Source organism: Lagopus leucura, unplaced genomic scaffold (assembly GCF_019238085.1).
Source record: "Lagopus leucura isolate 7727_CA_CO unplaced genomic scaffold, USGS_WTPT01 Super-Scaffold_100002, whole genome shotgun sequence".
Taxonomy (NCBI): domain Eukaryota; kingdom Metazoa; phylum Chordata; class Aves; order Galliformes; family Phasianidae; genus Lagopus; species Lagopus leucura.
Window position 1 is genome coordinate 10420791 of NW_024962263.1, and position 15255 is coordinate 10436045.

The 15255-nt window shown below is 37.2% G+C and overlaps 1 protein-coding gene across 1 annotated transcript in view; it reads right to left on the reverse strand.

The window, feature by feature from the left end:
- Window positions 1–632: 632 nt before the first annotated feature.
- The window catches only part of CDYL (chromodomain Y like), a 105905-nt gene continuing 91282 nt past the window's right edge, over window positions 633–15255 (reverse strand). Inside the window, 5 exon segments of the mRNA XM_042869983.1 lie at window positions 633–2428; window positions 3274–3417; window positions 7772–7982; window positions 10778–10950; window positions 11646–11902. Of these exon segments, the coding sequence (XP_042725917.1) occupies window positions 2270–2428; window positions 3274–3417; window positions 7772–7982; window positions 10778–10950; window positions 11646–11902 (944 nt within the window). The 3' untranslated portion in view covers window positions 633–2269.

Genomic DNA, 15255 nt, shown 5'->3' on the forward strand with positions numbered 1-15255 from the left:
ATTTTCCTATGAAGCAGCATCTGTGTAGCTCAATGTACTGATATGTACATTTATGAATGAAGGCACAATTTGTAAGTGTAAGGTTTGTTATTGTGTACAGAAATTGGTCTGAACTAAGGATTTTTTCCAATTTATTCGCAGCTGAATATGCAAACTGTAGGCATAGTAACAGCCTGACTGACAGTAGCAGCACAAAATGAAGTGGAATTCAATTTCCACTTGAATTGACTGATCTCTGATTGGTGTAATTCCTCTCCTATCTCCATTCCTTCCTATCTCTAGGTCCAGTCTGCTGTTTCAGAGAAATTCTCCTGTATGTAAGGACAGCAAAAATGATTCTCAAGCCGGAACAGCTGCAACCTTTGCCCAAATGCCCCTTCCAAGGTACCAGAAAAGGGCTGTCCTGAGGTGTTATCATCCTCCTCTTGGAGAAAATGTCAGTGCTGTTTACCACAACCAGGTTTTCACTGAAGGAAACGAGTAAGAGCTTATATATGTTTGACAGAGTAAAACATGAATAACATGAAAACATGAAAAACATGAGGTCACTAATTTTCATGTTTTAAGCAATGCTTCCTCTAAAATCAGAACTGCCTTTGAAAAAGACAACTGTATGAGAACCACGTTTAAAATGTGTTAAGAAATATTAGTTTTATTTAACCAGTTTTCACAGCTGAATATTTATTCTATAAAAACTTTACAGATTGTACAGTTTATATATAGTTCAAACTACTAGAACAAAAAAGTAGGTCCCACAGATGCAAAAATACTGTACCAATCCAAGGTAAAGGCAGATTTACACACTGTACAGCTCTCCACTGGGAAGGGGAGGTGGGTCAGTTCCAAGTAAAAACTTCAAAACTGTACAAAAATAAGGTTTGATTTCTATTCCATTCTTCATAATACATTCAATAAGATTGCAAGCACAGATACCCAAATAATAATAGATATCTGCAGTCAGGAATCAATAACCACTCCTGAAAGGAATGCAAAATAGGTCTATTTACACAGGGCACTCTTTTACACCATACTGTATATAGTGTATATTTAAAATAATAAAAAAAGCGTAGACAAAGAACATTAAACATCTAATATAAGGTAGTTTTTTTTTTTTTAAAGTTTTTTTTTTACTTAATAGTGTGCCAAAAGAATTTTAACTTATTAAATAATATATTCTAAGTGAACCTAAAATTTATGAACATAAAATGCATTTTTGGTGTAATACATCAATTAAACCAGCAAATAGGAAATAAAAACCAAACAACTGTATATAAAGTAGTATTCTCACCCAGCAACAGAAGCACTTATGTAGTTATTAAGAAAAAAAAAAAAGGCTATTTGAAAACCCACTAAAACTAACTTATAACTTAGGATATTCATACATAGATATTCAGTGATTCACTAATACTGCAAAACAAGCTTTTTTTGTCTTTTTTTCCTTTCCCCTCTATGTTCCCCCTGCTTCTCCTCATTGCCTTTCCCCATGAGACAGTGGTTTCTTCACGTTATCTGGGTAAGAATTAAATGCATTCCTGCTCTCTTCCTCCCATCCCTCTATACCACTCCCCTGGAAAGGGCAGAGTGTTTCCTTAGCATTAATCCTGAGCATGCTCTCTTTTGGGTGATATTTTTGATCTAAGCTTTAAGGAGTTCATCTGAAAAACATTAAGACGTTCCACTGAGGTATGTCAACCTTCTTCTGCAACAGTGCCTTACATCTTTATGACTTGTTGGGCAGTGAAAGTAAGGGCTGGCTAATACCCGTTTCGATTCTGTATTCTAATGATAAAAGAAAAGCATTATTCCAGACTTCCCTGCCACGCAGAAAATAATGCAACACCATTTGCTTTTTAATCCATTCTCTGCCTGATACAGTACTAGCCAACGATGACCAAAACTAGAGGCTTTAAGGAGATGGTGGGTAGTGCACTCTGTCATTGTTTACCTTCTGTGTGCATGTGTCTATGTACACGCTGTCACGCATTACACTTTGTATATATAAAAGCTATGTATACGTGCACACACACATACCTTACGCATGTGCATATACACACACACACACACACAACAATCAAGGAGAAAGTTTTGTTCAAATTTAAGTGATACAGTACTGTCATACCCCTTGACAATAAAATGGGGGGGTGGGGAGGAGGGATTTACTACTGTTCCCAAGCTGAGCCAGGGGTGGGTTTATATAGGTTTTAAAACAGGCATATTTTGTTTGCCCTGATGTCCAAGAAGTACAATTCCAGTGTCAATGGGCACCTCATCAGAACTCATCGATTTTTCTTTGCAGATATTTTAACATGGAGTCCATCCCCTGTGCTGAGCCCCAGATTTTCTTCAAAACTTCACACTCTTTTTCATTTGCTTGTTCCAAGTCCACCTTCATAATATTACGTACTAGAGCTTTGGATTCTTCAAGTACCTACACCAGAAAAAGAAGAGTTTGTTCAGTTTTGAGCAGCTTGCGCATTTAGTTTTATACAAACAGATCCTGATGTTATTCATAAATGTGAGCTTTCCAAACTATTCATGTACTACATGTGCATGATTTCACAGTGATAACATGAGAAAACTAACTTCATTTTGGTGAAGGTTAACTGTAATACTGTTATCCAAAACTGCTCTAATAACCAGGCAGACATTCTAACTTAAACAACATTTTAAAAAGATTGGGGGAAAAAAAAAAGTTGGCTTTTTCACTTATTCTGTTTCAAAACCCACAATATCTGTATGTAACAGTTGCTTTGTACTGTATTTCTTTCCCTAAGGAAGCACTGGATTGTGGTGGTTGCAGCCATCATGCAGAACTGCTGAAACACAGACATGAGTGCCACAAGCATTACCAGTAAAAACTGAAAGTTTAGCCTGTTGTCAAAAATTGCATTTTTGCTACAGAATTATCAATTTCCTTGGTAATTTAAATTACAACTCAAAATATGACTAGGGCAACTGTTTACACTGTTAATTAGAATAAGTTGGACTTACTTACTGTATCATTTATACTTAAGTTAAAAAGAAAGTATATTCTGAAAGAGTACAGTATGCTTAGCCACAATGTATTACAGCATATGGTTTAAAAAAAAAAACCAACAGGTATGAACTCTTTAAATCAAGAACAAAAAAAAAATTAAAATAAAAAAGCACATTAATACTCTTTACTTGTCTTTTTTTTTTTTTGAGAGGGAAGGTGTAACGATGTAGTCTAACAATACATTAATTTTTATTTCCTTACAGTAAGTTGTTCATAGTTAAATTAAGGACACTTACAACTGAATTACATGTCACCAGTTCCTTTATTCGAACCATTACTTCTTGTGTGAACGTTCCTGGCCAAAACACTTGAGAGACCAGTCCTTTGGCACAAGCTTCCTGCGCAGTCAACTTCCTTCCACTGAACAACATTTCATTGGCCTGAAGGGATAAAAAGTTACTTCTGGTATGAAATGTAATGAGACAGAACTCGTTAAAGGAAAAATGCTCAAAAGAAAAGAGAAAATGCCTACGCTATTTAAGAGTTTGACTATGGCTCTTCCATTATCTTTTAAAAATAAAGAGCTGCCTACAGATGAGCTGGTCAGTGGTGTTGACTATACAGCTTCAGTAGCTGTAGAAATAGAGGTCTATGATTAAGTGTGAAACGTGTAGATGGTTTTTTGTTATTTCCTATTCATGAGTGTACGTAAGCCTCGGCTTTCTTGGAGTACTGCAGCATATGGTACATATGGTAACAGATTACAATGCCTGACAGATCTGTAATGAACTCATCACCTTGCTTTCCATGATAGCAATGCTTGCAGTAACTAAGTCTTACTTTAAAAAAATATTATTTTTAAAAATATTTTTAAGTCTACATTTATCTGTAAATTATAAAGATCACCTAATTCTTGTGGTAGACCTCCTGTGAACTGCTTGTCTTGCAAGAAAAGCGTAGTTCAATGGTCTCCTGTTATTTTTTTTTTCATACTGAACATTCTGAAACCTAAATATATATATATGGTTTATTTTGAGCCCATCTCACATGTCTTCATAGCATTTCATGTATGATGTAACATTTGAAATAGATGGCTCATCTTTTGGAGTTCAATTTCCAAAACCCACTGAAGCGAGTGAATGGGATATTAGCTGTTTTCTGTTCAAAGTCATAGAAAATTAATATTGAACTGATTCTTTCTGAAGCTGATAGAGGAATTTTTTTGGAAGGAATTAAAAAACAAACAAACAGAAAACCCACCACAACAATAAAAAACACAAACAAAAACGATCAGAACCCAAAATCTTAGGAAGATCTTATACATTGAAAAAAGCATTAATAAAGATACAGAAGAACAATACATTTTATACAACAATCTCTGTAAAATTTGTTGATTTCCAATCACACACGTGACTGTTTAATAGCTTCCCTGTTAAATGGGACTCTACATGTTTATGTATCTCTCTTAATGAAGATTCTTCTACAGACAATTAAACTGTGTTTGCCTTGATAGCTGCATGGTAACAGCCAGTGAAGATTAAAAGCTCAGAGTAATCATCAACTTTGGAAAATCAGCCTTACTGCTCTTTAATGACTAATTACACTGAAAATATGACGAAGTTATCACTGGACACTTGGAACATGAGGCTGTTCAGTTGCTGACCCCCAGCTCAGTTGGCTTGTGAAAGGAATGCTTCCTAGGATCTTTGACATATAATTTATATACTCCTGTTAGTAACACCTTCTGTGACAGGTTCCAGCAAACTTAACTACGCAAGATTTATCATAATAATTATATTTTCTAATTTTTCTGGATCATGCACAAACAATACTGACTTGTAATGCTAGTCAATAATCAGTGATAGACAATTTTGACTGAAAAAACAGCAAAGGGAGGAAAAAATATTTAGAAATTTAAATTCAATTTTGAAAGACACTTAGCACTGATTTTGATAAAAACGTGAAGACAATCTACTGGGAGTTAGGAAATTTTACACTTGAAGTCAGCTAGTCAGTCACATATTCTTCACATAGATCTTAAGTGATGAGGTAAAAAATGAATGCTAGGAAACATCATCATTATTATTGTCAAAGACACTGTTCTCCTGAATGTGAAGACAACAAGCGCTAGCGGTGCAATTATCTTATTTCTGCAAGCTGTATCACAGCACATGCAGAAAACCTTGCATGAAATGCACACTCAATAGTGATCTTAGCTGACAGATTTCAAAAGGGAATCTTTAGATTTGTACATATTGTATGCTGGAGACCCATTGCCAAACAAGTTTTATTCATCTGACCACGTCTTGTATTTGATCTGAAATTTAACACACTTGTTGCCTACTTTCCAAGAAATAAAATACAGCCGTAGAGATGAAGATGATAAAAAATACTTCATTAACACCACGTTCTCATGACCAATTCTCATATTCATAAACTCAGTTTCATACTTCTCCTTTCACTAAGGAACTGCCATAAGGCGCTGAGACATCTGCTGGTCTCAGTTTCCCTCTTTCAACAGAAAGTGCATCACAGCACTTCCACACAAACATAGATGCCACAGAGCACCTCAACTCTCCCACACACTGCTAAAAGGCAGCTCCCTATAGTGCTGAAGATCCTGACTGATGTAGACTACAGACTCTGGGAAATATGAATCCCCCACGTATGACACAAAAGATTAAGATGCAGTGCCAGCATGCTGCAGACTGACTGAAAAAAAAGCAGGTGCGTATAACTTGATCCCACAGCTCCTGTGCTTTATAGCAAGAACCAGAAAAAACAGAGCAAGAACTCCACAGCAGACACACAGTAACAGGGCTTCCCAAACAGACTTCAGAACCTCTATTGCAGATTTGCTTTCAGAACTTGAAAGCAGAGCTTAAGCATTCTTCTAAATTTCTTGGTATTCCCAATACAGAATCAGTTTTGAATCCCAAGTCTGTACTTCAAATTTCCTGCAGTAATGAGCTTTACATCAACCATATTCTAGGAAAAAATTCTACATGACAGACTGCTCAGCAGCTGAGACTGACCCACTCCGTGAAGGTATTTCCAACAGTCTTGCCCTAGAATATTTTTACTAGGTGTTGCTGATAAAAAGAATGCAATGAAACCAACGTACAAGAGCTGTGTGTGGGACTTACTTGGTATCTGTTTCAATACATTTGTAAAAAAAAAGTTTCAAAGCAGACAGAGGTCCCCTTTCTTTTGTAGGACTTTTTTTTTTTCCTCCCTGAATGTCTGTCATCTCCTGCTAGCTGCCTCTTGTTTCTGCTGACTTCCCAGGGAAGCATGCTGCTTTAATGAGATTTCCAACATGTTCTGAATAGATTTCACAAAACCCACTGATTAAAGACCAACTTTGCCTTGCACAGCACTGACACTGCAAAGGGTCAACAATAGTATGAAAGCAGCAGCTTGGACTTTCCCTTGGAAAATGCATTTAGCTATGGAATAGTACAGTATTATTTGCACTAGAAGCTTTGTATTTAGATCTTTAGATGTAAGGATGAGAGCATTCACGAAGGCAAATGAAAGAGTACACTAGGGAAGAGCTTGTGTTTTTATGAAAGTTCTGAAGAAACAAAAAGTAACAACCACGAGACTCACTCTAAAGGACGAGGATGGATGGAATGGATGGATGAATGGATGAACGAATGGATTGATGTCCAAATAAAAAGGGAAAGGAACAATCAGTAGGTTGTAACATGCTCATATATTAAATATACTCATAACTATCAACCTGTTTCAATTACCTTTTCTTTTTCCTTCTACTCACTAAATCCAGACATCACGCAATTAATTAGTTATAAGATCTGTTCAACCTGATGCTTTTAACATGTTAAAAATTTGTATTTTTAAAATCAATAAATGCCTATGGGGGAAAACTGGATTATATAATAAACAGTAACTTAGGAAAAAAACACAGAGCTGTGAGTGCTTGTTTCACACTGTTACTATTCAGTTTCAACTGCAATGGGACATAGGTCCAAGTTTTCAAGGAATGCAGCATAAAAAAAAGTAAACAACAAAAATAATGTAGGTAAGAACATTTTAAGTAGCATTTTCTTTTTTACATTCAATTCTTTTATCTGATTGGAAAACAGGAAAAAAGAAAAACTTAAATAATGTGGCTTATAGCTTCAGCAGCAATGCAAAGCATTATCAGTTATTTCAAGCCATTAAAACCGTACAAACAAAACACAAAAGCTAAAATTTAGATGAGGAAAAAAAAAAAAGAAAAAGGATTTGCAGGGGTGACTTGGATCAAGTATTTCCTGCATAATGCACTCATTTAACATCAGGAGAGATGCATAAAATAGGGAAGCTTCTTGAGAATAATGAGTGCATGAAAGCTGATTTACCTATTTTGCATATTAGCATAAGACTGCTGATAGTTGGTGATACAGGGATCTGCAACATAAGCACAGACCAGTGTACTCTTTACTACACTTCCTGATGCTGTGCTGAATGCAAGACACCATTGGCTGGTCTTCATAAGACCTCAGCTGGGAGCATGTATCCAGGTACACACCTTCCCCTTCTGCCACCAAAAGGGTTAAGGGTGCCCATGATGTGGGATTAGGTCTCACGCTGGTTGTTTGGTGCCCTCAGTTGTAAGCTAAGTTGCAACAGCAGAGAGCCTATAAATACTGGTTTCTCATGAAAAGTATTCAAGAGAGAAAGAATAATAAAGATAGCACAGCAAAGCTTAAAAGATCGTGAAATCGCTGGATAAAGTTTCACAACTGTATTGTGAAGCTGTCATCCCCTGCCCTGCAAGCTACTTACAGAAGCCAGGCCCATTATCCGGGGGAATGTAAGGGATGAACATCCATCTGGACTTTGTCCAAAAGTAGTGTATGGTGTCTGAAACCAAGCCTTCTCATTAGCCCAAACCACGTCACACAGAGGCAATATAGATGCTCCAAGTCCAATGGCTGGGCCATTTACTGCTACAATGATAGGCTTCTTAAACTGAATAAAAGTATTCACAAAATTCCTGAAGAAAAACAAGAACATGCACTCATGTATTAAAAGCAAAATATACCAGCCCTTGAGATCTCAGTAATAATTAATCTCTATAGCAACGTCACTTTCAAAACCAACCTGATAACCTACTGTGGAGGTGACTAGCTTTGCCAATGAGGAGAGAGCAGCTGATGTTGTCTGTCTAGACTTCAGTAAGTCTTTCATCACCATCTCCCATAAAACCCTCACAGGGAAGCTGATGAAGTATGGATATGGTGAGGTGGATTGAAAACTGGCTCAATGGTTGGGGCCCAAAGGATGGTGATCAGTGGTACGAAGTCTAGTTGGAGGCCAGTTGCCAGCCCTATATCCCAGGGCTAAGTACTCAGTCCAGTCACATTCAAATTCATTTGTGACCTAGGTGGGTTAGTGCACTCTCAGAAAGCTTATTGACCATTAAAAAGCCTGGCTACAGTATTGTTCTGCCATCCAGAGACCTCTACAGACTGGAGAAACATCTAACGGGAACCTCACAAAGTTCAACAAAAAGGAGTGCAAAGTCCAGCAGGGAAGCAACGGCCCCATGCACTAATTCATTCAGGAGGCCAATGAAAGCAGCCTGGCAGAAAAAAAGACTCAGTCCCAGTTGACACCAAGTTGCACATTTGCCTCATGGCAAAGAAGAGTAATGATATTGTGTGCTGCGCTATGAGGAGTGTTGTTAGTAGGTTGAGTGAGGTGATCCTTCCCCTCAGCATAAGGAAAAAAACACTAAAATACTGTGTCCAGTTCTGGGCTCCCAAGTACAAGGGAGACAGGGTGTTATTGGACAGTGTTCAGCAATGGACCACAAAGCTGATTAACAGACAGGAGCATATCTTCTATGAGGAAAGGTTGGGACTGTTCAGCCTGGAGAAGAGAAGGCTCAACGTGGGAATGATCTTATCAATATATACAGACAGCTGCAGGGAGGCTGCAAGGAAGACATAGCTAGGCTCTTTCCAGTGGTTCTCAGTAACAAAACAAGAGGCAGTGGGCACAAACTTCAAAGCCCTGTCTAGACGTGGTCCTGGGCACCCTGCTGAGGGGACCAGATGAATCCCGAGGTCCCCTCCAACCTCTACACTCTGTGTGGAAGTCTGACATTTCTCCCAGTTCAAAGCACAGTTATAGAACAGATGTGCATTTAATGACCCTGGTATGGAAGTGTTCGTGTTAAAATCTTGTGCCTCACACAGCCACTCTCTCTTAGATGATGATGCGAATTGTGTATGCGATACACAATTGTGTATTCTCATATTATCGACACAAAAAGACATTCACCCCAGTTCCAATGAAAAGTATGCATGCATAAAAGTTGGGGGACATGGAGAGAGACTCCAAACTCACAAGTAAGATACTGACATTTCTTAGTTAATCATAGAATGGCTTGGGTTGGAAAGGACCTCAAGGATCATGAATCTCCAACCCCCTGCTGCAGGCAGGGCTACCAACCTCCCCATTCATTCAATACTAGATCAGGCTGTCCAGGGCCCCATCCAACATGGCCTTGAATACCTCCAGGGACAGGGCATCCATAACCTCTCTGGGCAGCCTGTTCCAGCACCTCACCACACTCTCTGTGAAGAACTTCCCTGGTGATACTCAACCTAAATCTTCCTTCCTTCAACTTAAAACCATTTCCCCTTGTCCTGCTGTTATCTACCCTTTCAAAGAGTTGATTCCCCTCCTGTTTGTAGGCTCCCTTTAGGTACTGGAAGGCTGTAAATGACATCACCTCACAGCCTTCTCTTCTCCAGGCTGAACAAGCCCAGCTCCCTCAAATAGTTAATAGGTCTGATACATAAGGATAATGTTGCTCATATTTAGTGCAGGTACATGATTATTAAATTCAGAGGTGAACATATAGAAATCAGCATTTGTAGAACAATCTTTTAACCTGAATGACAGGTGGCTTTTCAATTCAGTTTTAGATACTGTATGGGGAGATTTACACAAATTTATGAGTAAGCCCCCCCCCTTTTTTTTTTTTAAGTTTAGACTTATACAGCACAGTAGCAACTGAACATAGGGTCTCTGAAGGAGTACAGTTATTCTGGAAGTATGCAGGAGTTACTGCAAGATCTCAGGCCATAGAAAACAGAGCTTCCCTGTACTTGGGGATGCAAGATCCATACATATTTATAAACATTCTTCTAGTTTATGGTTGTGTATGTGTGTATAAGTTACCATTACTGTTATTTTTTTCTTCCTTTTTCTAAGTAAATAGTTTTTAATCTCAACCTACAATTTCTACCCTTTTTCCTCCTGCCTATTTTCTCCCCATCCCACTGAGATGTGGGGGAATGAGCAAAAGGCAGCAGGGTGTTCATATGCTTCCTGGGTTCAACCACAACAGGTAACTAGTATTTACTTATTCACTACTAGTTCACCACTAAAATATCCATAATTCTACTGTTCTGTATCAGTTATGCTGTTAACCATTCAGTCACAATCAACACAATCATCTTGTGTTTCTGTACGTTCAGTTACCTTTCCTGAAAGTGTATGGCTGTTGAAGTCTTTTAAAATTGGCTTCAACTGGATAAATATTATCATAACACTAGTTTCCATAGTTAAATTTTAATGGTATAAATAGTGATGCATGAAATAATAACCCAGATAGAAATGGACAGGGATTATAAAGAAGTGCTGCATGCTTATCACATAACAGGTGATTGTCTGAGGTATTGTTGAATTAGAGGCTTTTGAAATAGAAAAGATAAAGCAAGTCAGACTGGATAATGAAAAATACCCGCTCAGATGACTGAAGATACATTTACATACCTAATAGCTTCTGCCATTTTAGTGCTTTCCTTTTTTCTATCATCTGTTAAACGTCGTATAAAATAAATAAAATCAAGACCGCAGCAGAAAATGCTACCAACTGCACTGAACAGCACGAGTTTGCTGTCATCTGCAGCTGCTGTGTTCAGTGCACTTTGGACTTCCTTCATTACCTGGAAAAAAAAAAAATAAAAAAAAAATCATTAAAGTACTTTTATTATAACATTAGAAATTAGCATGCTGTTCTTTCCCCTTTGTCATGAAGGATCTCAGTCTTTGAGATTCTCATTTTTCCTTAGGATCCAATCATCATATTAGAAAAGTTACTATTTATAAAGTTTTTTTTATTGTTCAAATATAAGAAAGTTTAAAAAGCAAACAGCAAAACAACCCAAAGCCCCATCAGTGTTAGCTTTGTGTTTCTAAACATGATCAGAATGAGATGATGAAATCATTAAGAAAAAAATTATTAGATGTTATCTTTAACTATAGAATTAATTCAGCATTTCTGTAATTTGGACAGCAGATGGCACATGCAACCAGTTCAGAGGAAAAGAACCTTGATTCAGACTAAAGTTTGTTTTGAGTTGCACTTCACTGATTTCCACATCTATTAGAGAATATAGTACATCAAAACTCCTATGTTCATCAAACATCATCAAAATATCTATGTTCAGATAACATAAGTTAACACCCTCAACTGAATCAAGCTACAAGTCAATTGGATGTATAATAACTTGCAAGAAAAACCCACATCTCATTTAGTGTGTTTGTGCCTGAATAAGAGGTACAAACACGGCAGAGATTTATAATTCCTTCTGCAGCCTTGCCACCTCCTTCCCCCCTCCCAAATCAGGATTGTTCTGACCTCTGGATTTAGTGAGTTATTTTCAGATGATTTTGTTGATAGCAAGATGTGCGTGAATCCATCTTGTTTCCTGACAACAATGTCTCTGTACCGGTATGCACTCTCCGTTTGTCTCACACTGAACCGCAGCCTTTTATCAAAAGGTTGATCCCTCCTGTCGTCAATAAACCTCCGCTTGCTGGCTGTCACTCCTGTCACAGAAGTCTGTATGTTGGTGGTACCATTGGCTGCTAATGCTTCCATAAAGGTAGATGTACCTGGAAAACAGTTTAAACAGTAACATTTTATTAATTACATTTTATCAGTTCAACAGTCTCATAATCCCTACAGCACGAAAATACACTAGGCATATCGCTGTGAACATACAATAAATATTAAACTTCTTCCCATGGAAGCTGGATAAATGTTACAGAAATATACACTGTACACAGTGCAATAATGCAAATGAATTTCACGCTTGTGAGAAAAAGAGCAAAGCAAACCAACAGTATTTGTTCTTAGAGAGGAGGAAAAGGCTTATTTGTCCCTAATGCCAATGCACTTCAGTAGGTTTATGAAGTATAATAAATAAATTCAGGAGAGATATGAATGCTCTGCTTTTTCCTTTTTCAACATCTCTAAGTCATCTGACAGCATCAAGATTGCAAAGAGAAAGCAGATGCCTTTCAATTTCAAACAACATAAGAAGTTAATAAATGGAAGAAAAATGAACTTACAGCAAGTCAAATAAACACCTTGATTGACAAGATCATATACACCATAGCAGTCTTTAAAGGAAAATAGAAATGAAGAAATACAGGCTATACTGCTTTGGGAGAGAAACAAGACGCATGCAGTGATGGATATTTTAATGGATTCATAGACAATGAGATATTTCTGAAGTCTAAACAATTTTGCTATTAAAACTGGCAAACAGAGTATTATGTCTTTCTGGTCTTGTTCCCAGTAATTTAAATAGACAGTATTTGAAGGAATGCAAGTAAACAGGCCATTCATCATAGCACAGAAGGGATAGGTTTTTCTGTACTCCACATTAGGATGTATAATACCAAATAATTAGCATTCATAAGACAAAATAAGAGCATCTTGGGTTTATTATATCCATCTACACGTTAAAATTTCAATGTAAAATTTGTCAGATTCATGTGTTGGGATGCGCAAGGTGAAAGGGAACAGCAGGGTTAAGATGTTGGAAAAATGCTGCAGGCTGTGACACAGGAGGTTTGAAAGCTGCTTGCTGAAAACTGAGATCTAAGTCTGTATTAAAATCTACCGGATAGCCTGAGTCCTGATATTCCAGGACATCATGAATATGTTGCCTTTAAAAAGCAGAGTTTAAACACATAAATAGGCAATTAAGCATCACTGGTGGATCTTGTTTCGTTCTTCACAAACTTGCTGAAGAAGCAAGATATTTTTCAAGTTTGGATAATACACGAAGCTGTAATTATTTATTTTACAAAAATACTTAAAACAATTGTTGGTCCAATGACAGCATTATATGGACTCACCTCAATAATTTTAATTTCCACCTTTCAACTTTATTTAAATGTTGCTTAATTTGACCCATACGAAGTCATATATAAAAACTAATGAAAGTAAATTTGGGACATTAAACATTTTCTTATATTTCTATTACAGAAATTGCTTTCAAATAAGTGAACCTTAATATTAAATGTTTGTAAATAAATACTTCTCTCCTACATCTTGTCTAATTAGAATCACAGAATCATGAAGGTTGCAAAAGACCACTAAGATCACCTAGCCAACCCACCAACCCATCCCCACCATGCCCACTAACTGTGTTTCTCAATGCCACATCTACACATCTCTTGAATACCTCCAGGGATGGTGACTTCACCGCCCCCCTGGGCAGTCTGTGCCACTGCCTCTCTGTTCTTTCTGAGAATTTTTGCCTAATTAAATAGGCGACTTACCTGTCAAAGGAGCTATGCAATAAGGTTTTATTTTGCTATTTCCAAATCTTTCTTGTTGCAATGGTGTTTTAATTCTCTTACCATATAGCTTTTTCCTCAAGAAGATAAAGACAATTCAAGATTTTAACTGTTAAAAGTGAAAAGTTTTACAGAGCTGAGTTCAGCTTGTAAACATCCTCAGAGAGAATAGATGTGAATAAAATGAAAAGGAAAATAAATATTTTATGTTGTCACAGAAGATTCATGCTTATTCTCAAGTTTTTCACATCTCATCAAATTCCTTTTTTTTTTTTCAGCAGAATAAATAAAAATTTGATGCAGACCAAATGTGAAATTGATGAGTGATACTTTAGATACTTTTTCCAAACATACTATACGGATTACATTCCTTTAAAAATGATTCTCTTCAAAGGAGATGTGCAGAAACAACACTGTTACCCGATGTTTCTCTAGGAAAATGGGATGAAATTGCATCCCTGTCTCAACAGTTTGTTTTTCCATAGGAAATATGAATTAAAGCAAACATGATTTCTAAACCTTAATATATTGATTTTATTGCTTTTTGTGATGGCAAGGACAAAAAAGGTAGGGAACCAGGAAAGTGCAACAGACAAGACTGAACTAAAAAAAAAAAAAAACCCATCACCCACCAAAAAAAAAAATCCTTAAGTCATTAAACTTGCATAAGAGCTTTGAGTAGATCTTTGCTCACAACTTAAACTGCTAAGGATGTACTCAAGCAGCAGAAAATTTGGCAAGAGAGACCAAAATATAAACACCACACACTTTTCATGCTTTTTGAATGGGCAAGAGATGTTTCAGGTTTTTCTGTAAATTTTGTCCACACTTGTCGACAGTTAGTTCCAAACCACAAACAAGGGACAGCTGCAGTTCAGTGGAAAAAGGGATATTTAGCTTGTAATGAAGTGCTGTTTCTAAAGGCGATGGGCTTTCGGTGTCCATGTAATTGTCTTAAGTGTGTTTACAAGACATGAAGGAGGTTTTTTCCACTGACAAAGTTAAAAGAAGTTTAATTAGCATTTGTTACTAGCACTGCATGTCTGGTGTTCTACACCTTGAAGCATAGGGGACAGTTTGACATTCAGTCCTCAAAAGCAAAGAAACAGCCCAGAGATGTAAAAGCAGAGCTTTGTGACTGACATCAACAGGTAAAGGTTGCATCAGTGAATGCAGAGCTATGTTTGAAAAATGAACATAACATAGTTGCAGTTGGAAAGTTTTTGTGTTTTTTTTTTTTTTTTTTTTTTTGCAACTAAGTTAATTAACATTAATTTGACCATCTTAAAGGTGAAGACATACTACTACTGCTCAAAGCCTCACCATATGGACAAAAATGATATTAATAGGAATACAGGACGTGGCTGTCCTGGTGAACAAGGTTGGCCATGAGATACAAAATGGCAGCATGCTCTTCTGGACAAGGTGGCCAACAGTAACAAAAAAAAGCTTGGCCAGCAGATATAGGGTGGTGAAACTCCCCCTCTACTCTGTCCTGGTGAAATCACATGTGGAGTACTGTGTCCAGTTCCGGGCTTGCTGGTTCAAGGCAGACAGATCTCCTAGAGAGAGTCCAGTGAAGGGCAACAAAGATGATGAGTGGCATGAAGCCTTTCCCGTATGAGGAAAGGCTAAGAGACCTCAGACTATTCAGC